The sequence below is a fragment of the Mercenaria mercenaria genome, chromosome 2 (genome assembly GCF_021730395.1).
Source record: "Mercenaria mercenaria strain notata chromosome 2, MADL_Memer_1, whole genome shotgun sequence".
In the NCBI taxonomy this organism is placed as follows: domain Eukaryota; kingdom Metazoa; phylum Mollusca; class Bivalvia; order Venerida; family Veneridae; genus Mercenaria; species Mercenaria mercenaria.
Genome location: NC_069362.1, coordinates 74,829,006 through 74,852,297, shown reverse-complemented (window position 1 = coordinate 74,852,297; position 23,292 = coordinate 74,829,006). Strand labels below are relative to the sequence as shown.

Sequence of the window (23,292 nt, the reverse complement as noted above, 5' to 3'; positions counted from 1 at the left end):
ATCAATTCGAATATGAATATAGCCATCTGACAGCCTGCAAATCACAACTAAAAAGGCTTGATGTAATACAAAGTAAGGCCCTAAGAGTAGTCATTGCAGCATATAAAACAACTAATAAAATGGCAGTACTAGTAGAAACGGCACAGCTACCATTAGATCTAACAAGAGAGGTCAATATGCTCAAATATTGGGCCAGATCAAGCCGTCTAGGTGAAAATCTGCCCATAAATAATACAATCAAAGCAGTGAAAGACTGCCCTAGTACCATCAAAAGGGTTAGAAACGGTCACACTGGTAGGAAAGAGCTTAGAACACAGCCGTACACTCGAGAGGTTAATAGGTTACTAGATAAATATCAGTTAGATGAAGTAAATGTACAAGAGCCGGTGTTTTCATATAATGCTGGGATCAAGGTCACAGTCCGAGACTTAAGCCTTAAATGCTTCATTAATAAAACAGAAGATACCACCCAGGCCAAAAATATAACAGAAATGCATATAATGAAGCATTATAGGTCACCTCACCATATTTATACAGACGGAAGCAAAAATCCCAGCGAAAATAAAGCTGGCACGGCCTTTGTTGTCTTTGACCCCTATGGCAAAGAAATCTGCTCATCGGCCCTTAAACTAGACCCTAGGGTCTCCATGTTCACGTGTGAGGCAATAGCCATCCAATCTGCACTGAAATGGATACCCGAAAACAGGCCCAGTACCATAGCTATATTTACAGATAGTTTGTCTGTGCTACAATCAATAAGTACAGGCAGGTCACAATCAAGATCTGATATAATAGTGACATTATTCATAAAATCAGCCATCTCAATAAAATAGGTATACATGTTTCCCTAATATGGGTCCTGAGTCATGTAGGCATTATGGGAAACGAAAGGGTCAATCAATTAGCAAAGCAAGGGTCCGAAAATGGAACCCCAAAAGAGGGTTGGTCTGTATTGACAGAAAAACACTCCTCTTCCCTCCAAAGGAAGTTGAGCAGCAGGTCGTAGCCTCCTAATACATTTCATCACCAAAATAGGTTATTTGAACAGAATATAATCAAAACATAAACATTACATAGGTGGGGCCTGACCAAACAATTAATTTTATAACTTTGGCCTTAATTTAATATCACAAAGTACCAAGGGGTTTGAATCTCTATATGCACCCTGTCTGGGGTACCATGTAAGGCTTAACGGCACTGGTACGGTCAATAGAGATAATATAACTCAGGGGAAACGTGTATACACATATTAAAATCATAAACTTCGATCAAAAGAGTTGGCGTCAATAATCAGGGGGGTTGAGCTTGTATATGCACCCCGTCTGGTGGTACCATGTAAGGCTTAACGGCACTGGTGCGTCAATACAAGCGATATATCCTCAGGGTGAAAGGCGCTATCTAATAAATTTTGTGTGGTCTGGCCGCAACTATGAATAGCAATTAAAAAATAACATAGTATCAGGAGCTGATTGTCTATGAAACATACCAAAGAAAAGCCAGAAAGAAGTTTAATTATTATAAATTTTATTATTTTACATTATAAATTTAGTCCAGTTCTATGTACATATACAAGGTTATTTTATAATATTTTATATTACATAATAAAAAGGCATAAAACTTTATTACCATTTTAAAAACTTTTAATTTTAAACATATACATAATTTTAAGCCATATTAAGGCTAATTTTAGACTGTGATTTTAAAAAACCAGGGGGCATATCCATGCACATCCTTTATATTTTTGGTAAGGATAGTCACCTGATTTTATCCAATTACATGTAGTTTTAATATAATTTTAAAGTAAAATTTTAAACCCTTTTGGCATAATAAAAATCAGAAACAAAAGTCTTTGTGTTTTCGTTTTTCGGCAAAGGCCGATTCTGATTTTACCAATTTTACCAATTTTATCAAACTTTTAACAAATTTTACCTATCTTAACCAAATTTTAAACAAGTCAAATTCATGGTTAATAATATTAGAAATAATAAAATATCAAATACATGTATTAAATTAAATTAAAGTTAGGCCAGCGGTGTACCTATGTGGTAGGGACCTATGGTGGCACAAACAATACCCAGACCGAGGAAATAGGTACCGGAAAGATGCCACCATAGGAATATCCAGTAGTAATGATGACCAGTAAACGTGCAGACGGAAACAGACAATGGTAAACAAACAACAGGTAAACAGGTAAATTTTAGGTAAAAATTCTAACGCATAATTTAGACGTCAGGTACACAGGATTCGCGTGTAAGACATTTATTAATCCATTATTGCTAAAGAACATATATAGCTAGAATACTAGGGCATTTTTAGAAAATGAAATAAAAATAAGCAAAATCACATAGAAACGGTCGAATTTTGATAAAATCAACTGTAAAATTTCATACAGCGCGATCGTAAATAACTCTTTTATACAATAAGTAAAGTAAATACCCCCCGGTAATACCGAAAGTATCATTAAATATAGACTCTAGACTAGAAAGTGCAAAAAACAGATCGGAAAAACATTAAAAAATGACAAAATGACAGCAATTTAAAAACATATAATAAAACAGTATCGCAAAAAGTACATTGAATGTTTAGCGCATATAGAGTAAGCATATTTATTGATATGACACAATTATGCAGTAGGCGTGGCGTGTAACCTATAAATAACCTGTGTACTGACAACAATCGGACGTTTATAAATGGTCTTTTTAAATGTGTTTTTAAAGTTTTAAAGTTTTTAAAGTTTTAATATTAATAAAATAAAGCTTAAGAGTATAGATATAGTTCATGGTTAGTGGCAGTTCTTCTCTGGCGTTTCATGAGTGTAAGAAAGGTAATCGCGGTCGTTACCCTGGATGATAATGCTTAATAAATTTAATTATATATCTCATAATCTATTCAATATTTTGACAATTTAAACACAATTCAGGGGATACAACAATTAAAACATTACAAAAACAATAAAATATTCCAGCCAAAACCCAGACATGTTCCAAAACTAACACCCGGGCCTTGAATTAAGGTCCCCTTTTTACTATATCATATGAATCTAATTCTTTGGAATCAATCCAGGCATCGATCTGTATTTGGGAACGGGTCTCAAAATTCAAATCTCGCTGGGCCTACGATTGATTAGTTTGACTGGAAACAGTCATAACTATGCAGCGCAGCGTAAACAAATAAAAATGAATAAAACAAAACAAACAATATAGCCATTTGAAATTGAAATACAGTGATAAAACTTGCACAAGAGCAAAGTATAAAATTAGCAAAATACATAGGCAGTTATTTACCAAACCAAATATATTCAAGTCTTCACAATATATTCAAAGGTAACATTTATTGAATTTAAGAAAACCTCAGTTCTTTCCATCATATGAAAAGTTATGATCAGCATCATATTCTTACAGCAGATTTGCTAATTTAAACAGGCTGGAATAACATTGACATAAAACTTTTATTATACCCCTAGATACAAAGTATGGGGGGCAGTTTTGGAGTCTACATGTCCTTCCATCTGTCTGTCTGTACGTATTTGTGTCTGCTCCAAAATTTCTTAATTCATAAAACTAGCATCACAACCATCGTTTTACACATCAAGATTACATGCAGAGTGCACAACCCAGGTCACTCAGTCAAAGGTCGAGGACAACTTGGAGGTCAATGTTAAATAGCTTAGCTCCATGTCATCTAACTGCATGGAAAATTTTCATAAAACTGGTATCAAAATTTTACTGTATCAGCACTCAATCCAGGTCACTTGATCAGTGGTCAAGGTCAAACTTTGAGGTCAAAGATCAAATAGCTCAAATTCATATCCGTTATATATTTTCGTAATCACTGGAAGGATTTTTATAGAAGTAGCATCAGTTGTTAACCCCATCCAGGCGACATGCAGAATGTCATAACGCATATCATCAGGGATCCGGACATTTGCCCCCCAGGACATTTGCCCCCCAATAAAAAAGTGGACTGTTGGACATTTGCCCCCCAGTTGAAATGGTAAATAGGACATTTGCCCCCCAGTGCTTATTTCTGAAACAGACATTTGCCCCCCAATATTTTTGTCCCCCAGTGATTTTTTAGGAACTTAGTAGAAGATAATTATCATACTGTAGATAACAATGTCTTTGTTTCTTACATCTTTCTAGTAGATAATTGCCAAATTAACAAGTCTGAGTGTTAAAAACATTGCACAAATTAAAAAATTATTACATTGTTATGAGCACTTTTATCACTCAATAATAGGCTATTATTTACCTTAACACCTGAATATAATTAACATATTCATCAAATTTTTATCAATAAAATACTTTTTTTTTACTGAAAATTGCCTTTTAGAGTAATTTTGATAATAAAACAACATAAAACACAGTATATCTACTGGCACATAGGACAAAAATATTGGGGGGCAAATGTCCATTCTAAAAATAAGAAGTGGGGGGCAAATGTCCTATCTGCCATTTCAACTGGGGGGCAAATGTCCGGTAGTACATTTTTTCATTGGGGGGCAAATGTCCTACAATCCATCAGGTTCAAAGTCAAGGTCACACTTGATGGTTAGAAGTCATGATCGCAACATTTTACTTCGGAAACCCCTGAATCAAAATGGCATCTGATGGATGTAGGGATTAATCCCCTTTAATGGTAGCTCTAGTTTTATATTTAATCAGATATGTTTTACGTTAAAATTATTAATGGTACCCATTCAGATTCTCTGTAAAGTGCTGACCAGTTAATAGACATGTACCAATAAGAAAAAAGAATAACAGTCTGTTCTGCTCCGATATAAAATACATGTAAAAGTTTAGAAAAAGATGGAAGATGGAAATGCAATATACATCTGCAAAATAACATCCTGAGCTATCATTTAGATAAAAAAAAACCTGATTTGTTATTACACAGTAGAATGGATGCTAAAGGAGTAAATAACATGGTGCTGTCTAAAGTGCATAATGGCAACATGCATACTTTAGTTTGGGGAAAAAATGCATATTTTTATATGACAGTATGACAAATGTAAACAATAGCAGCCAGTCAAGCTTTGTGACCTCAGGAATGCTCCAACTTTGGGAACACAACAATCGTTGGAATTTGTATGCATTAGCTGTATATAGCTACATCTAATTAAACACATTTTGACTGCATATTACATATTTATATACTAGTCACCCTATCTAAACTGACCAAAAACTTAAGGTACCAAAAGAAACTTTCTGCCCTAAATAAAACAAAGGGTAGTACTGTAGCTCCAGGAAGCAATGGACAAAGGTACTGCAGACAAACCTTCATACTATCAACCCAAGCACAGCCAGTGCTTTAAATAATACTGCTAAAGTACAGCAAACACTTGTACTTGAAATCTCTGCCAGCAGCAAAAAAAGAGATACTGCCTTGCCTTGACACACTAGGAAATGAAATTTTAAGGTGTAACTACTTCATGGCAAGCAAACCTAATATGATGGTCGAAAACAGTGCAAATAAAATAACTAAAACATCTCCTACTAATCTAAGCTTTAACAGTAGAGATAAAATATGAACTTTAACCTAACCATGTGACCTTGACCTTTAACCTACATAGCCAAAATTATGTTCTCCATAAAAATTATTGTCTTATCATGGGAATCATTTATGCAAAGTTTGAAATAACTGCTCATAGGGTTAAACATGTGGAGTGAGTATACATGTATTACTAATTACCTGCCCTTTAATCTCACTACCTTGACCTTGAACCAACATTTAAAAGTTGTGTCATTTCATTATGGAAAATATCTATGCCAAGTAAATATAAAATCTTTCAAAAGAGAAAGTCAGTATGAAGCTAACATGAAATTCTGATTACATGCCCTTTGATTTCTATACAATGTATACAGTATTGACCTTAAACCAAAAGTTGCATTCTACACAATGTCCATTTTGGCAATCACTTGTTTTAAGTTATTGATAATCCTTCAACAAGTTAAAGATATGGTCATCATAAAACATTGCCTGTTAACCTTTAATCCTATCAAACAATCTTGACCTTGAACTGAGACAGCAGAAAATTGCATTCTGCAGTTTGTCTCAGTATGGCAAACATTTGTGCCAAGTTATATGAAAATCCTCTATGCAGGTAGAAAGATGTGATACTGTGACATCACCGAGGACTCATGATTTTGTGGATTTTGTGTTTTTTTCATCGCTGAAATAAAATTTGTGTAACAGACAAACATTCTTATTGATTTGAACTGTAAGTATGTATAGCCGTACTCTACAGATAGTGTTTTGGTCAAGACCACAAAATTACATGCCCACAAGCTAAGTAATTTCACAGTAAATCTGTCTTGAAATTAGGGATGCCATGGTTATTGGAGATGTTGTTAGAACAGAAAAGATGTCAGACTCAGTGAAGCTGCTTGGTTGCATTTTATGCTTCCAAAGTATCTAAATGGTTTTATCACAAGAGCATTCTTTAAGTGCCAAGAGGCACCTGTAAGTCTCCTTGTAAGTAGACTCAGTATTGTTATATTTTCTGGTCCTGCTATTATTTTGCTTGGTTTTGTCCTTTGCCTCCAAAGGACCTTCTTATAGCTAATTTTGACATTTATGGAAGATCTGATAGAAATAAGAAACATGCATGAGTTTTATTTATTTATTTGGTATCCTTAACAATAACATAACAAAAACAGGCGTCATTTTCAACAAAGCACATCATATTTTAGTACATGTAACACATGTTGATATATCATATATATATAATTTGGTTAGGTCTGTGAGCAAGTAGCACTAATAGTCTCTAAGAGCCTCTGTAGAACTCACAATAAGCGCTAGTCCATATCCCAGCCGCCTTGTCTGTTTTGGTGTTACCTCCCCTAGATGGTGTTAGCATTGCTGTTGTGTGCTCCATTATTGTAATATCTGTTTCAAGTTGTGATTTCTCCAGAACCTGTAACAAACAAATGAAAATGATTATTTACTCAAAACTAATACTGGTTTGGAGTGACAGTATAACGTAGTGCAAAACATTTTCTTTGCATGTTTGATAAACAGGCAATTTCATAATATTGGAGCTTTTACAGCTGGAAGGAAGACTGTGTCTGTGAGCATTTCTCTCTCAGGCCAAAATGGAGTTTCTGCAGAGCCTTTGTATTATTCAGGTCAAGCTCCAGAGACAGGCTTTCAAGAGTAAATTTGATTGGATATTCCATAGAATGTTCCTGGGGTCAATCAAACAATTTTGTATTCAGTATTCATATCTTACAATTATTATTATTATACCAGATTTATGTAGCGCCCTTTTCATGATAAACACGTTCAAAGACACTTTACATATAGCAAACACAGCCACACAGCAAAATTCATCCTAGTACAGGCACAGAGCAATCTGACAAGAGGGACATAGTGAGATCAAGCCCCCACAACAGATAGAGAGAAATCGTGTTTAGATACAGGCCTGTTCGGCTAACTTAGCCTAGCTCTTTGCGAATAGACAGTCTGGTTCTTTAACATGCCCAGTGTATAGCACCAATACATGCGAAGTCGTCTTTCCTGGGAAGAACCAGTACAGGCCTCTTAGTTAGGTGGGAGTCATCTCAGAGCATCTCAGAAATTTCCAGTGTCTGGACCTCGATTCGAACCCTGGACCTCTGGATTGACAGTCAAGCACTAGACCACAGGCCCACCTACAAGTTCAAGCAAAGTTTCTATGATGGACATATAAAATTATGGTGTAACAAGGATGCTTACCTGTTGTTTGGTTTTGTTGTGGAATTGTGTGTACATGTCCTGGACACCTTCAGTAACAGAAAGCCGTAGAAGCAGGCGTAGATTCTCAGACTGGTTTGATGCTGAAAATATCTTCTGGCTTAGACTGGTTACACTGTCATCTGAAATATAATAAGCAGATATATAGCTATGACAAATATAAATATAAAAACAAATTAAAGGGTGTTTGAAATCTATGTTTTACAATTATAAAAAGAGGTATTCCAATTTAATGAGGTGGAACAATTCTAGGAATTCTTGGGAAATGTCAATGATCGAAATCTGTTTAATTTGTTCCAAAATCAAAGATTTTTTTCTTTGTGTGAAGATATTGAAAAAGTATGAAATATACTTACCAAACGTTATTAGTTCCCTCTCTGTGTTGTCATGAGCAGCAATAAGTTGACTAAGTGATGAATCCATGGTAGAAAATGTATTCTAATGTAGGAGCTTAAACAAATGTCTTTCAGTAATTATCGGTAAATGGTACTAGTTTTGTATTGACTTCATAATTTATACCTTTCTGCATGCAATAATTAACAATTTATCCTATTGTTTAAGTGATAATTGGGTGAACACATGTAAACACACACTTTTGTTGTAAGTGATTGTTTGTTTGAGAGCAAAAGATCTTAAAAGATAAGATTAAAGACATTCTTTTTCAATTAAAGGTGTTAATTGATCCAGTTATCATTTATGTTCTTGGTTGAATAGTTCCTAAGAAGAATTTGATAATTGAAGCAATAATTGATTTAATGAATTTAAAGTATGTAACTACGGTCTAATAATAGACTAATAATAGACTTTCATAAATATTCTTTTGATCTACTGGTATGAAAATGATATTAAACTTTATAAAGTTCAACATATATTTATAACATTCAATCAACAATATCAAAACATTTAAGCATGTTTATTAAAACCTTTTGGAAATTTGGCAAAATTAATGGGGAAATAGCATCTAAAAACAAGAGCACCGCCTTGCGGGTGCTGACGCTCATCTGATTTTTTTTAGTGTAATAGAAATATTGTCCTACCCATGATTTTCTAAGTCTAAAAAGGGCCATCATTCTTGCAAAAAGCAGGATAGAGTTATGTTTCTTGATGTACAGTGTCCACTTATGATGGTGAAAAACTGTTGCAAGTTTTAAAGCAATAGCTTTGATAGTTTATGAGAAAAGTTGACTTAAACATAATACTCAACCAAGAAAATGATTTTCTAAGTCCAAAAGGGGCAATATTATTGCAAAAAGCAGGATGGAGTTATGTTGCTTGCTGTACAGGGTCAGCTTATGATGGTGAACAAGTGTTGCAAGTTTCAAAGCAATAGCTTTGATAGTTTAAGAGAAAAAGTTGACCTAAACATAAAACTTAACCAAGAAATCTGATATTTTCTAAGTCCAAAAGGGGCCATAAATCTTGCAAAAAGCAGGACGGAGTTATGTTTCTTGCTGTACAGGGTCAACTTATGATGGTGAACAAGCGTTGCAAGTTTTAAAGCAATAGCTTTGATAGTTTAGGATTAAAGCTGACCTAAACATAAAACTTAACCAAGAAAACTGATTTTCTAAGTCCAAAAGGGGCAATAAATCTTGCAAAAAGCAAGATGGAGTTATGTTTCTTGATGTACAGGGTCAGCTTATGATGGTGAACAAGTATTCCAAGTTTCAAAGCAATAGCTTTGATAGTTTAGGAGAAAAGTTGACCTAAACATAAAACTTAACCAAGAAATCTGATATTTTCTAAGTACAAAAGGGGCCATAAATCTTGCAAAAAGCAAGATGGAGTTATGTTTCTTGCTATACAGGGTCAGCTTATGATGGTGAACAAGTATTCCAAGTTTCAAAGCAATAGCTTTGATAGTTTAGGAGAAAAGCTGACCTAAACATAAAACTTAACCAGGCAACGCCGACGCCGACGCCGACAACCGCTCAAGTGATGACAATAACTCATCATTTTTTTTCAAAAAATCAGATGAGCTAACAATCAAAACAACAAAAAATACCTCCATCAGTACCCAGACATGTTCTAAAAATAACATCCAGGCTTTGAATTAAGGCCTATTTTTCAATATAAATAAAAATAACTACAATTTGGAGGACACCCAGGCACAGACCTGAAATTGATAACAGGTATCAAAATTCAAATTTCGCTTGGTTGGCAATTGATTAGTTTGGCTGGAAACAGCTATAACTATTCAGCATAGTGTAAACAAATAAGACTGAATAAAACAAAACAAATTATAAAATTCAGAATTTTTTCTGAAGGCATAGTTGAGAGTGGTCACAGTTATCCAGTGTCATGACCAAGAAACCAAGGGTAGTGAGTCTGAGCCCTTACTCCTCCAACAAAAATTTACAAACATTGCGATAAGAGTCCTGTTTATGGGTGTTTTATACCTGGCATGCTAAAGAATCAGGGAATTTTCTGTAATAAGAGTCCCTTCTGCATCTTGCACTGGTCTCCTACTAAAATTATTTACACAGTCTTCTGGAGGAGTTGCCAATGTGAGTTACTGGCAACAACTATAAATAAGGCCACACCAAATTGAAAAGTTGTTCATCGGATTTTTTTCTGAAAAAATTGAGGCGGCGAGCAAAAAAATAATTTAAATATTTTTTTTTGTTTTTGAGAAAATCAGGAGTGAGTGAAGAGCGGAAAAATATATTTATCTTGATTTGGCTGTCAATTTACTAATAAAAACCTTAAAATAGAATGTACAACCCTTGTGCATTAAAAATAATTCACATGTGATTGAGAAAATTTGACCTGCAGATGCCCAACAAAGCAAACTCAAAAGGTAGTAAGTTATAACATTGGATTACAGTACAGTGTAATCAGATAATGTATGCTTTTGAAAATGCTGTTAGAAAATATGTAATATACAACAATGCATAGCCTTAAACCATAATCATGACATAGATATGTGACTTGAATATTTACTGCTATGAAAATGTAGCATTTTTAGCATGACTTTTCGATGTTTTTGATCAAATATCTCTATTACTATTAAAAGCTTTTGACTTGAAAGTTAAAATAGTTATTTACTATCAAAGTCTACACCAGGAGAAACAGTCCCCATAACTCTGAATTTTGACAGAGTTGTGCCCCTTTTTACCTTAGAATAGTTTTGTTTATGTTTATATAACGTCCAGTAGCTCTGTTACTTTCAAAGCTTTTGACTGTTATGCCCCTTTTACTGGCAAAGCTCTAATTCAGAGACAAGCACTTAGAAAAGTTGAGTGTTCTAAACAGATTTATTATTAAATTTGTTGAAACAAAATCTCAATTAAAGTCTGAAATGGATATTAATGTGGATTAACTTTATTCTACTTGAGGATTGGAAAATTTGAAAATCTAAACTGGTCTTAACACAACTCATAATGTACATTAATTACCCCACCCACTTTCGTATACAAATGCTGATTATTTGGACTGTCAGGAAAAACAGAAAACAGAAAAGTGGCATGCAACAGTATGTATTTACCCTTACCAAAATAATGTAGATTGATGTTATCAAATAAATTAGAAAGTTTTTCATCCGATTTTCAATGAAATAAATATGATTTTTTGTAGGAACACAATTTGGTAAACATTTGAAGAAAATGGCATAACTGCATCAAGGGGATATAACTTAAATGCAACTAAATATAAACATTATGATATATTATAGACCATGTGTGCATAGTATGTATTTATTGTGATTAAAGTCCATTTTAGAACAATGTGGGACTGGAATTATAAGCATTTGTACACTTGTTACGTCCTTAAAATGTAGCGCACCAACAAATTTTGGCTTGATTTTTTTTCAATGGGGCGAGCACAAGTCAAAAAAGAAAAAAGAAATTTTTTTTGTGTTTCTGAAAATATACAAGCGGCAAATCCAATGAACAACTTTTTAATTGTGTGAGGCCTAAGCATAAATACACACCGAGCTGATAACTGAAATTGATAAAAAAAGTGATGTGGTTAGATTCTTATGATCATTAATAATTCATACACCTATATTCATACATACTTACAAGTGTCAAGGCAAAATTTCATAATGGAAGTATGATGTAGACTTGCTTACATGATGAACATAATGTCATGGACTTGTCTTTAATATGATCCAATATTTCATTGTGTAGCTATAGTAAATAAAATCTATAAGAAAATCTCTTGGAAGCATAGAACGCATCCAAGCAAAATAATAGCAGACTCCGTTTGATTGAGTCTATTCATCAGAGGTAATGGAAAGTACAACACCCCTCATGCCCCCTAGTGCCAGCTTAAGCGAAATTCTATTACATACATATAGAATGGACTCCATGATCCCAGATGGCAAAAAAATATAACATCACTGAATCCAAATAAGGGGGGATTTTTTACAGCGGCTACAAAGCACTAAAGATTGCTGTTGTGATAGTTCATAAAATCTATAAGAAGATCCAACCAAGCAAATGCAACCAAGCAAAATAATAGCAGACTCGGTTTGACTTGGATATATCTTAGGCTAGCATTATTGGAGATGTTCTATAATTATGTAAGCCAGCTTCTTAAACAACCAACATACATTAAATGTTTAACATACATAAAAGAGAAGATAATTCGGGGAAAAAGACGCTGATTGAAATAAAAAGTGTTGTTGTTACTGGCCCAGCATGTGATAAAGTTTAGCTAGATGTCCACCTACTCTTACTGGGTTCATGACAAAACATTGACAGAAAAAAATCAACACAACAAAGCATTGACCCAACAAAATACTGAAAGATAAATGATCAAAATGTCCTGTTGACCAGCTGTAGCAGTCTGACTGACCTTGTTGAATGATAACCCAACCTCATTATTATCAGATCAACTTAAGCTTTTTTATTGGCAACACAAGGTATGCAAAAGAAACGGAACAGTTAAAACAAACCAAACTCATAAAATTTTGTTTTAAATAGGAGAAAAGGAGATTGAAAAAAACAATGGAATAAGTTATTAACTTCAATATCCGGTATCACTTCTGATATGTCTTGTATTAAACAGTGAAAGTCTTAAAAAATTACCATTTTGAACCCACAACAATCTAGTTCTTCATGAGGGAGGTGGGAGCATATGTCCTGATTGCAGATGTCCTGAGGGGATGGGGTTGAAAATGTCCTGAGGGGATGGGGTTGAAAATGTACTGAGGGGATGGGGTTGAAAATGTCCTGGAGAGGAGCAGATGTCCTGGGGGGTGCTTATGTCCTTTGGGGTAGATGTCCTAGGGCGAAGCGGATGGCCGAATCACAACTGTACTATAAAAGGATTTTATTAGAAACAAAGAACAACTTCTTTTATTGGTATATACTAGTAGCCTAAATCAAAGATTATTTAATAATTTTAGAGTAGTTCCCTTATATTGTTGATGTTTGTTGATACTTAAAATATTCTTCTAATGTTTGGTTTTATCAATCACGAATCTTGTCAGTCTTTTGTCAGTTTGACAATCTGTCTGTTGGTGCTTTTTCCCCTCTTATTTATCATGTTTAATGTACATTAACAAATATATTCCTATATCACAGCTGATGAAACTTACCCATTTTTAGCTCGACTATTCAAAGAATAGTCTAGCTATTCTACTCACCCTGGCGTCGGCGTCGGCGTCGGCGTCACACCTTGGTTAAGTTTTTGCATGCAAGTACATACAGCTATCATTTAAAGGCATATAGCTTTGAAACTTATTTATTCTTTTTCTAGGTCAATTACCAACCTCACTGGGTCAAGTTCCATAACTCTAACATGTATTTTGAGCAAATTATGCCCCCTTTTGGACTTAGAAAATTCTGGTTAAAGTTTTACATGCAAGTTACTATCTCCAAAACTAATGCAGATATTGAATTGAAACTTCACATGTGTCTTCGGGGTTATAAAACTAGTTGATAGCACCAAGTCCCATAACTCTGACCTTCATTTTGGCCAAATTATGCCCCCTTTTGGACTTAGAAAATTCTGGTTAAAGTTTTGCGTGCAAGTACATACAGCTATTACTAAAAGGCATATAGATTTGAAACTTATTTTTTCTTTTTCTAGATCAATTACCTACCTCACTGGGTCAAGTCCCATAACTCTGGCATGTATTTTGGCCAAATTATGCCCCCTTTTGGACTTAGAAAATTCTGGTTAAAGTTTTGCGTGCAAGTACATACAGCTATTACTAAAAGGCATATAGATTTGAAACTTATTTTTTCTTTTTCTAGATCAATTACCTACCTCACTGGGTCAAGTCCCATAACTCTGGCATGTATTTTGGCCAAATTATGCCCCCTTTTGGACTTAGAAAATTCTGGTTAAAGTTTTGCGTGCAAGTACATACAGCTATTACTAAAAGGCATATAGATTTGGAACTTATTTATTCTTTTTCTAGATCAATTACCTACCTCACTGGGTCAAGTTCCATAACTCTTAACATGTATTTTGAGCAAATTATGCCCCCTTTTGGACTTAGAAAATTCTGGTTAAAGTTTTACATGCAAGTTACTATCCCCAAAACTAATGCAGATATTGAATTGAAACTTAACATGTTTCTTCGGGGTTATAAAACTAGTTGATAGCATCAAGTCCCATAACTCTGATATGTCCCCTTTTGAACTTAAAACTCTTTTGATATTTAACATTTTGGGTAATAATTTCCAGCTTCTGTGACAATATTTCGAATAGTCAAGCTTGGCTGTCTTATGGACAGCTCTTGTCTTTAGTGGTATGATTTAACTTTTAGATTATCTCAGATTGTTTATGAGTATGCCTGTTCAATCATTACCATTTAGTCGGAAGGGTGAGTGATAACTACAGAATTCATGTTTTTACCTGCAAGATGCGTCCCTACCTCAACCCCTCACTCAGAACTGGAAATGTATTGTAGAAACTTCACATCATTACACAAGATAAAAGAAATTTAATTTTTGATTTATCAAGGAAATGGTATTAATGATGTTGACTATTTCAGGTACGAAAAACAGATACAGTCGGAGGAAGAGGCATACCAGGCGCAGCGACGTCGTCTGCTGACAGAGATACAGGAAGAGAAGGACCGTCTAGCACAGCAAGCATCGAGACAGAGATCTGACCTGGATAAGTTACAACAACAACTCCAGGATAAACACTCTTATGCTCTGGAAGCAATGAAAACAGAATTTGACCGAGCAAGGGAAGAGCAGGAAAATAGACATGCTGTAAGAAATTACTATTGTTTATTTATAGATTGAGTATAATATTGTGAAATCATTAACCCACATCATGCTGGACACGATTGATTCTCCCTTTGTGACCAGTGTAGATCACACCCATGCTGTCTGATCAAGATCTGCACTGTTCGCTATTCAGTCAGTATCATTTTGGTAAGTACCCCTTTTAACAGTTAATGGTACAGAAGGAAAAGTTAATTATAGAAATTTAGCAGGGTAAGGATTAATAATCATAATTTATATAATAATAATTTTCTGTAATAAAAGTATTTTCCTTTCCAAAATTGATTTGTGAAAAGAGGCTTTTTCTTTATAATGTATTGAATGTGCTGATTAAGACTTTCTCATATATGAAATTGTAATGTTTTTGTGTATATCCCGCCTTGGCTCATGTGTTACATTACTAACATCATAGTGCTTTAACTTTCAGACTGAGATTCGAGAGTTGAAAGAACGTATGGAGATTGAAAAACAAACTTGGGAAGAAAATTACCGTAAGAAGCAGGAGAACTACCTCATGCAGCGTGAAAGAGAACTTAAGGATGGAGTGAAGAAAGATCGTAACAAGGAAATAGAACTTGTTATACGACAGTTAGAGGAGGACGCAACATCACAGCGAGAAGATTGTGAGAGAGTTGCTGAAAACAGAATCAAGTAGGTTTCTGATCTTCACGTTAAATGAGACCATACTTCAGTTTTTTACAATCTTTATTTTTGCTTATTTTTTTTGCTATACAACTTTCTCTTTAAGACAGCATAGAGCTTAACTTGTATTTTGACTTTACCAGTATTTGAGTCAAACTTTTAGTTAATGTATATACTGGACATTACTGGTATAAAAAGTTGTTTCTCAAGAATGTGTTGAGAATGAATTAAATACTCTCCACTATGAATAGCGTTTAATACAGAATCATATACTTGCCTTTCAGTAAAACTATGATGATAAGTGGTGCTAAACTTGCACATTAAAAATTATGCTACACCAGTAAATTTAGTCGGGATTGTAATATATGGCTGTATGGAAATTTTAAAAATCCTATCAGAAATATTTTGCACTATTTCAAAGTGATTTCACAGCAACATTCTTTGTGTGACCCTCTACTAATATTGTTCAATCATCTGTTAAACTCAGGTGAGTGATCATTGTTTTGCTTTATTGAATACATTGTATAAATAGACAGCTTTATATGTTGCTTCAAATTATCATTTTAAAATAATTTGTATTCTTCATTTTTCAAGAGTATTAACTGAAAAGAGATTATACTACAATTATTTTGTTTGCAGGAGAATTCGAGAGAAGTATGAGTCAGAGATGAGGGAAGTTGAGCGATCAGAGAAACAAGCACTGGATAAATACAATGAAATGAAGGTATACATGGAAACATTTTTTTTTGTCACACTTTAGCACAAAATGCTTGGGGTGAGCTATTGTGATCACTTACATTATGTTCAGTCCATCTGTATGTCCATTTGGTGGACAGGCTATCATCAGTTCTTATTGTCTGTTTTGCTAGAAATAAAATCCTATGTGAAGAATTATGAAAATTAGACTGTTTCATTTCTGTTTTATGTTGATGTATTTTCAGGCTCGTCTTACAGAAGTAGATGGTGAAAATGAATGTTTTAAAGTTCAGTTGAGACAGAAAGAACAAGAGATAAAAGAATTACAGAAGGTACATTACTTTGCTTACACATAATGCCCTGCCTTCTGTTTTATACTTTTCTATTTGATATTCATCTATAATATTTTCAAAATCAGTTCTGTTCTCTTCTATAATATATTCATCTATAAATCTATGGTTTGCATGCTGTATTTAACATAACTGTGTCAATTTATAATTTATTTTTGGGAATGAATGTTTTCACCCTGCACACATAAATAACCAGCTGTAATTTTATGCTAGACATGGAGAGCACTTGAGTCAAGTAGACTTCTCAGATGTTTGCAACATATTCTTTTAAACAAAGCTAAAAAGTACTTTTAGAAGAACATGATTTTTTAGCTCGACTTTTCAAAGAAAATGTAGATCTATTGCACTCGCCCCGGCGTCAGCGTCGCCGTTGGTTAAAGTTTTTGATAAAGTCAAATATCTCTGTTACTATCAAAGCTATTGACTTGAAACTTAAAATAGGTATTTACTATCAAAGTCTACACCAGGAGAAACAATCCCCATAACTCTTATTTGAATTTTGGCAGAATTATGCCCCTTTTTAACTTAGAATTTTTGGTTAAAGTTTTTGATAAAGTCAAATATCTCTGTTACTGTCAAAGCTATTGACTTGAAATTTAAAATACTTATTTACCATCAAAATCTACACCAGAAGAAACAATCCCCACAACTCTGATTTGAATTTTGACAGAATTATGCCCCTTTTTAACTTAGAATTTTTTGTTAAAATTTTTGCTAAAGTCAAATATCTCTGTTACTATTAAAGCTTTTGACTTGAAACTCAAAATAATTATTTACTGTCAAAGTGTACACCAGGAGACACAATTCCCATAACTCTGATTTGAATTTTGACAGAATTATACCCCTTTTTAACTTAGAATTTTAAAAAAAAAAAATTTGATAAAGTCAAATATCTCTGTTACTATTAAAGCTTTTGACTTGTAACTCAAAATAGTTACTTTCTATCAAAGTCTACACCAGGAGACACAATTCCCATAACTCTGGTTTGAATTTTGACAGAATTATGTCTCTTTTTAACTTGGATTTTTTTTTACTGGCAAAGCTCTAATTCAGAGTCAAGCACTGAGAAAAGTCGAGCGCGCTGTCTTACGGACAGCTCTTGTTTTCTTGCTCAGTTGACAGACAAGATGCATAAAGAGCGTGACAGAGTATCTGACATAATTCGACAAGAGTTTGCCGATCGTCTTGTATTTACTGATGAGGAGAATAAACGTATAAAGACTGAGATCTCAGAACTGAAGGCACGGCAGAGAATTGAGCTTGATAAGGCAAAAGATGAAATCGAAGATATCAAACGTCAAAAGGATGAGGAAATGGATGAAGTTCACAAACGGTAAAATGATTCCCTTGAATTGCATAAACACTTTGGGTTAATATTTCAGGATATACTGTTAGGGTTTATAAATTGACGATATACTGTTAGGGGTTTTCATTTGATGATATACTGTTAGGGGTTTTCATTTGATGATATACTGTTAGGGGTTTTCATTTGATGATATACTGTTAGGGGTTTTCATTTGATGATATACTGTTAGGAGTTTTAACTTGAGGTAAACTGTTAGATGTCTTAACTTTAGGATATGCTGTTAAGGGTTTTAACTTGAGGATAAACTGTTAGGGGTTTTAACTTGAGGATAAACTGTTAGGGTTTGAAATTGAAGGTAAACTGTTAGGGCATTTTATTTGATGATATACAGTCAAACTTGTGCTAGCGACCACCCGTAAATAGCGGCCACCTGTCGACAATGACCGGTCTTTGGTCCCCCGTAGAAAAATGCTCATAAAAAGGCCGTGAATAGCGACCACCTGGCGACCGCGACCAGCGACCGGCCTTATTGATTTCCAAAAGACATATTTGCCCCCCAATAATGACCAAGCTGGACCGTTCCGGGATGAAAATATTTGAAATCCGCCGAATTTTCACGACTTTTGCATTATAGCAAACACAATAATTACTGCTTGACTGAAAATTTGCAAATTTGCACCGACCGAATTAATACATAGAACATAAAGAAAGCAAGAAGCTTTTTATCAGCATGATAATGGCTAACTGAGAAGTGACCCTTCCCCAAAAATGAAGACCAGCTGTGAACAAAGACCACTTTTGCTTGTTCCGAAGAGTGGTCTTTGTTCACAGGTTTGACTGTACTGTTAGGGCTTTTAACCTGTGGATAAACTGTTAGTGGCTTTAATTTGAGGATAAACTGTTAGTGGCTTTAATTTGAGGATAAACTGTTAAGAGTACTGTTTTGAGAATAGATGATGATGCCTTGGTAAAATGATTTTGTTAAAATGTCCGCTATTTTACATAAAGTATCTTACTTTTTATCTGGTTGTTATCTATACTTATAATCTGAATAACAACAAGGTTAGATCTGTATCCAGCTGACCAGTTTTCATTGTATTAGATTTTCATATTATTGGTATGATGAATATCTAGGTATTCCTATTTAAAAACAGGAAAATAAATGCTTATGATCATGCATCAACTTTGATAGAATTAGTATGGTAGTTTTTAGACTCAAATATTGTGTATTGTTTAATCTTCTGCCGACTTTACGTAACAGTTACTTATAACATTAACTAAAAAATATTTGTAGTGTAATAAATGGCATTTGAATTTATTACAGTGTGAAGCAGGCAATAGTGAAGAAGGAAGAAGTGGTGACCCAATTGAAACAACAATATCAAGCTGCGTTAAAGCGTGCTGATCATCTAGAAGGACTACTTCAGCAACAACGCAAACAATTGCTAGGCAATAAATAGAGATTTAGACCTTCCACCAAACAATCTGTAATTTTATAATCTAGAGAGAAATGTTTACAAACAATATTGTTTCAGTCAACTGGTAGCAAGGAAGATTGTTTCTGTTACTGCCATAGGTATTGAAAAATGCTTCCCACCTCACAGATACCACAGTTATTAGCTGTCAGATTTTTTCGATGATATTATGTTTATTGGGGAAGTCAGTATGGTACCATATGAGAATGTGCCCTTGGTTCACCCAAAGTGAAGACTTTGTCAGTGTCAACATGTTACTTGTGCAGGAGAAGGATAATGGATATTGATAATGAAACATACAACATACAATAGAGTTGTTAACAGTAGCTCAATCTTTAATTTTCTATTAGGCTTTTGTGGATTTTGCCAGACCAGTCAATGATTATGCAAGGTTTGAATCCCCCAAGTGTGATCCAGCCTTGCACAGTCTACAAGAGCTTAAGTCTTTGCAGTCATATGTCTCCACCTATTCTTTTTTTATCTTATACATTAATAATTATACAGTCCTTCAAATGAGAACTACTTATTTACTGGGTCATCAATATTAATCAAAGTAGTCCAGATACAGGCATGATATGAGTGAATTTCCACTTTGTGCAATATGGATGTTGATTTCTGTCGGTTCAAAATTACTGTGACATGTACAATGTATTATGTACAGAATATTTATAGGTATTTTGTAAATATACACCTTGCAAGTTACCATTGATTTATGAATGTCAAACCTGTGAATCAACGAAGACCATCAGTTTTACTCTCCACTGCTGTATACTACTGTATTATAGTTAAACGTTTATTTCAAGACTTTTACTGCGACAGACCACTTTTAGACACCTTAATATAGGTATTACATACAAGTTTAGTGATTTTTCATTTTCATTATATTTATTTCCATGCACTTCATCATTGAAATAGTTTTTATTTTTATTGTCATGATATTTGTTTTAGTCCGTCCTTAATTTCTGTAAAGATTAGTTGTGACATGAAAACAGCATTTGCTTTTATATTTGCTATTTATTTATACCTTTATATGTAGAAGCTGATATATGTTCAGCATTATGATAGTATTCTAGCCCATTCCATCATGGTTTGTATCATGTACATCATGGTTTGTATCATGTACATCATGGTTTGTATCATGTACATCATGGTTTGTATCATGTACATTGCTACTTACCATGCAGCTTCAAGTATTTGTAGTAAATATTGGGGTCATGCTTACATTCAGGTCTACAAGATTGTATCAAGATTGTCCCTAAAGTAACCAGGCCTAAAGGAATTCAAGCCTTATAGTAAGCTATGGAACTAGTTGAAATTTAATTTATTTAGTTTTTACTGATTTACCGGTATATAGGCTTGATTGTGAAGATGTTTGATACTTTCATCAAGTTAATGTAGAAAACATTACTAACAAGTTGAAATTGTAGAAAAGTTAGATTTAATTTAACTGCAAAGTAATGAATCAATCTAGAAGTCTTGAGGTCATGCTGTACCAGAACAAGTCCCTGTACATACATGCCATAATTTTTCCGGACCTTTCCGGGATTCTGAGTTAAAATTTCCGGGATTTTTACCCTTTGTCCGGGACATACACAGTGACATTAGTATTCGTCTGTTTCAGGCATAAATATCATAAAATTATATGCAGTTTCCGGAGATAAACATTGTTCCCTCGCTTAGGAATAATTTGTTGCAAATGTAGTCTAGCTTTCTAAGGGAGGTAAATAGGGTAATTTACGTCTATAGTTCGGCACGTGAATTGGTTGCGTTCCCGAGGTGAAATGAATTGGGAGACTTGCTATATACGAAGAATTAACCTAGTCATCGTGATTTAGAATCCAGCTTATTTGGTATCTTTTTAAAGCTTTAAAGTTTACCTAATCATTAATAAAATGGAATCCTCAAAGGAATGAAATAAATCTTGTAGATAAAATTGATATAAAATCAGGTTGGGTCAATTTTCAAGGATCGGCCGGCAAAGGCATTCAATAGTCAAAAGTTTAATTTAGAATATGTGTGACAATCAATCTACATTTTGAAAGATTACAACCTTTTAAAATAATTATCGTTTAATTGACCGTTATCAGCCATTTCTTCCAATCAAGGCTACATGTAGCTTCACCGCCTACGTGCTAACAACGAGATTTTCGGCTATTGTTCCTAATAATAAATTATCATAAAACTGTTACTGATTGCATAATTTTGTCAATTCATAATCTGGGTCATCAAAATAGCTGACTGTAAATTAATCTGGGTCATCAAAAGATCGCAGTGAGCAATATGAGTGGTGATCGGCGCTAGCTTAATCAACATGTGTCCCGCTCGAGGGCATGAAACTGATTATCGGATAATTTGGAATAAACAATGTGACACCAGTGACTGTTTATTGTGTTTTATTCATGTAAAATTCAACAATTTATAGGCCAAAAAAACTAGTTTTTTGGGGGGTTATTTTTGTTTTTCTGTATTTTTAATTTTCCGGGACATTTCAACACTGTCCGGGACACCGGGACGAGTATGTGATTTCCGGGACAATCCCGGACAATCCGGGACGTATGACATGTATGTCCCTGTAATAGGATTTACATCACTCACTAGAGGATGTATGCTTTTTATCTGTGTTTGACAAGAGATATGTAAACATAGACTAGTTGTACTAAAAGAGATCTACACAAATGAAAGTTTTCGTCTTTGCTATCTTTTTGCACCTAAAATGGTAATGCGTAAACAATGCTTTACTGATATGGTGAATGCTCATGCATCTAGTGCTTGATGTGCATTGTGAACCACAAATTAAAGCAATTAACTTGCTAGCAGTACATTTGATGAATGTCTTATTTGAACACCAATTATTTGGCAACAAATTACAGATGTATGAGGTTATTTTTGCTCTCTCAATAGACGTCAACTTTTTCAGAAATCATGTTTAAGAAATAATTTTGTTTTATACTACTGTGAAATCATTAATATTCGTGGGGGACTAATTTTCGTGGATTTCGTGGTTGAGCATATCCACGAAATTTAATCCCAACGAACAAGTAAAATTCCCATTCATTTTATGTTCAAAAGTTGAAATCCACGAAATCATATCCCCACGAAATTGCCGTTTTGACAAAAACCACGAAATTTCATGCCCACGAAATTAAATGATTTCACAGTATGTTTCGTAAAGTAGAATATATCCATATGGTTTTATTTTCACCAAATATTTACAACCAGTGCAAATTTTGATTATGAACAGTTGGATTAAATCAGAATACTGTTGGAATTTTATTTGCCATATTGCAGTTGTAAAGCCATGTATTTAGCAATGTTGCATTCATACTGTTGAATTTATACAATAGAGTTTTCTATATATTTATATGTGCTTTGTTTTGGTTGTTACATTTGTAGATTCTATTATGCTCTGAAAAATTAGATTTAAATTTCTAAACCAGCTTTTATTTGTTATTTTATGTATGAAATGAAACAGATGACAGACTATGCAGACAGTTTAATTAAGCTTGAAGTCCTAATATATTCATTCAGTGAGCTTAATGTACAAAAACATGTACAGTGTAAAACATACACTTTTAGTACCATGTAGATCTATAGTGTTTAATTCGGTGACCTTAATGTACAATTTTTATGCCCATAGCATTGCTGCTGTCTGTACGTCCATACGTACATCCTGAAATCTTGTGTGTCCAACTCCTCCCACACTTTTAGCCTGGTTTACTTTAAACTTTCACAGATGAACAAGCTTGATGTGCAGATGACCATAAAGGAAGGATTTTTTTGTTATACACCCGAAGGGACGTATTATGTTATATCCCCGGTGTCCATCTGTCTGTCCATCCATCTGTTAGCAATTTCATATCCGCTCTGTAACTCTTGAACCCCTTAAAGGATTTCAG

General features: G+C 34.1%; 2 protein-coding genes across 2 annotated transcripts in view; one reads left to right on the top strand and one right to left on the bottom strand.

The window, feature by feature from the left end:
- LOC123564333 (centrosomal protein of 131 kDa-like) overlaps window positions 1-22,833 on the top strand; it is a 57,645-nt gene extending 34,812 nt beyond the window's left edge. Inside the window, exons 16-21 of the mRNA XM_053536957.1 lie at window positions 14,687-14,912; window positions 15,355-15,578; window positions 16,209-16,293; window positions 16,511-16,597; window positions 17,731-17,948; window positions 19,246-22,833. Coding sequence (XP_053392932.1) covers window positions 14,687-14,912; window positions 15,355-15,578; window positions 16,209-16,293; window positions 16,511-16,597; window positions 17,731-17,948; window positions 19,246-19,381 — 976 coding nt within the window. The 3' untranslated portion in view covers window positions 19,382-22,833. The remainder of the gene's footprint in view (window positions 1-14,686; window positions 14,913-15,354; window positions 15,579-16,208; window positions 16,294-16,510; window positions 16,598-17,730; window positions 17,949-19,245) is intronic.
- On the bottom strand, window positions 6,631-8,699 carry LOC123564334 (uncharacterized). The gene is made up of 3 exons (XM_053536958.1): window positions 8,091-8,699; window positions 7,717-7,856; window positions 6,631-6,916 (listed from the first exon to the last, which is right to left on the bottom strand). Exons 1-3 carry the CDS (start codon window positions 8,155-8,157, stop codon window positions 6,767-6,769), a joined length of 357 nt encoding a protein of 118 aa, XP_053392933.1. The 5' UTR covers window positions 8,158-8,699; the 3' UTR covers window positions 6,631-6,766.
- Window positions 22,834-23,292: the final 459 nt, after the last annotated feature.

What these genes read in the sequence shown, in the direction of transcription:
- LOC123564334 (XM_053536958.1), bottom strand. Translation starts at nt 8,157, where the DNA reads ATGGATTCATCACTTAGTCAACTTATTGCTGCTCATGACAACACAGAG. An exon ending in GAGGGAACTAATAACGTTTG is followed by an intron (nt 7,857 to 8,090) that starts GTAAGTATATTT and finishes ATTATATTTCAG; the next exon opens with ATGACAGTGTAACCAGTCTA. An exon ending in ACAACAAAACCAAACAACAG is followed by an intron (nt 6,917 to 7,716) that starts GTAAGCATCCTT and finishes TGTTTGTTACAG; the next exon opens with GTTCTGGAGAAATCACAACT.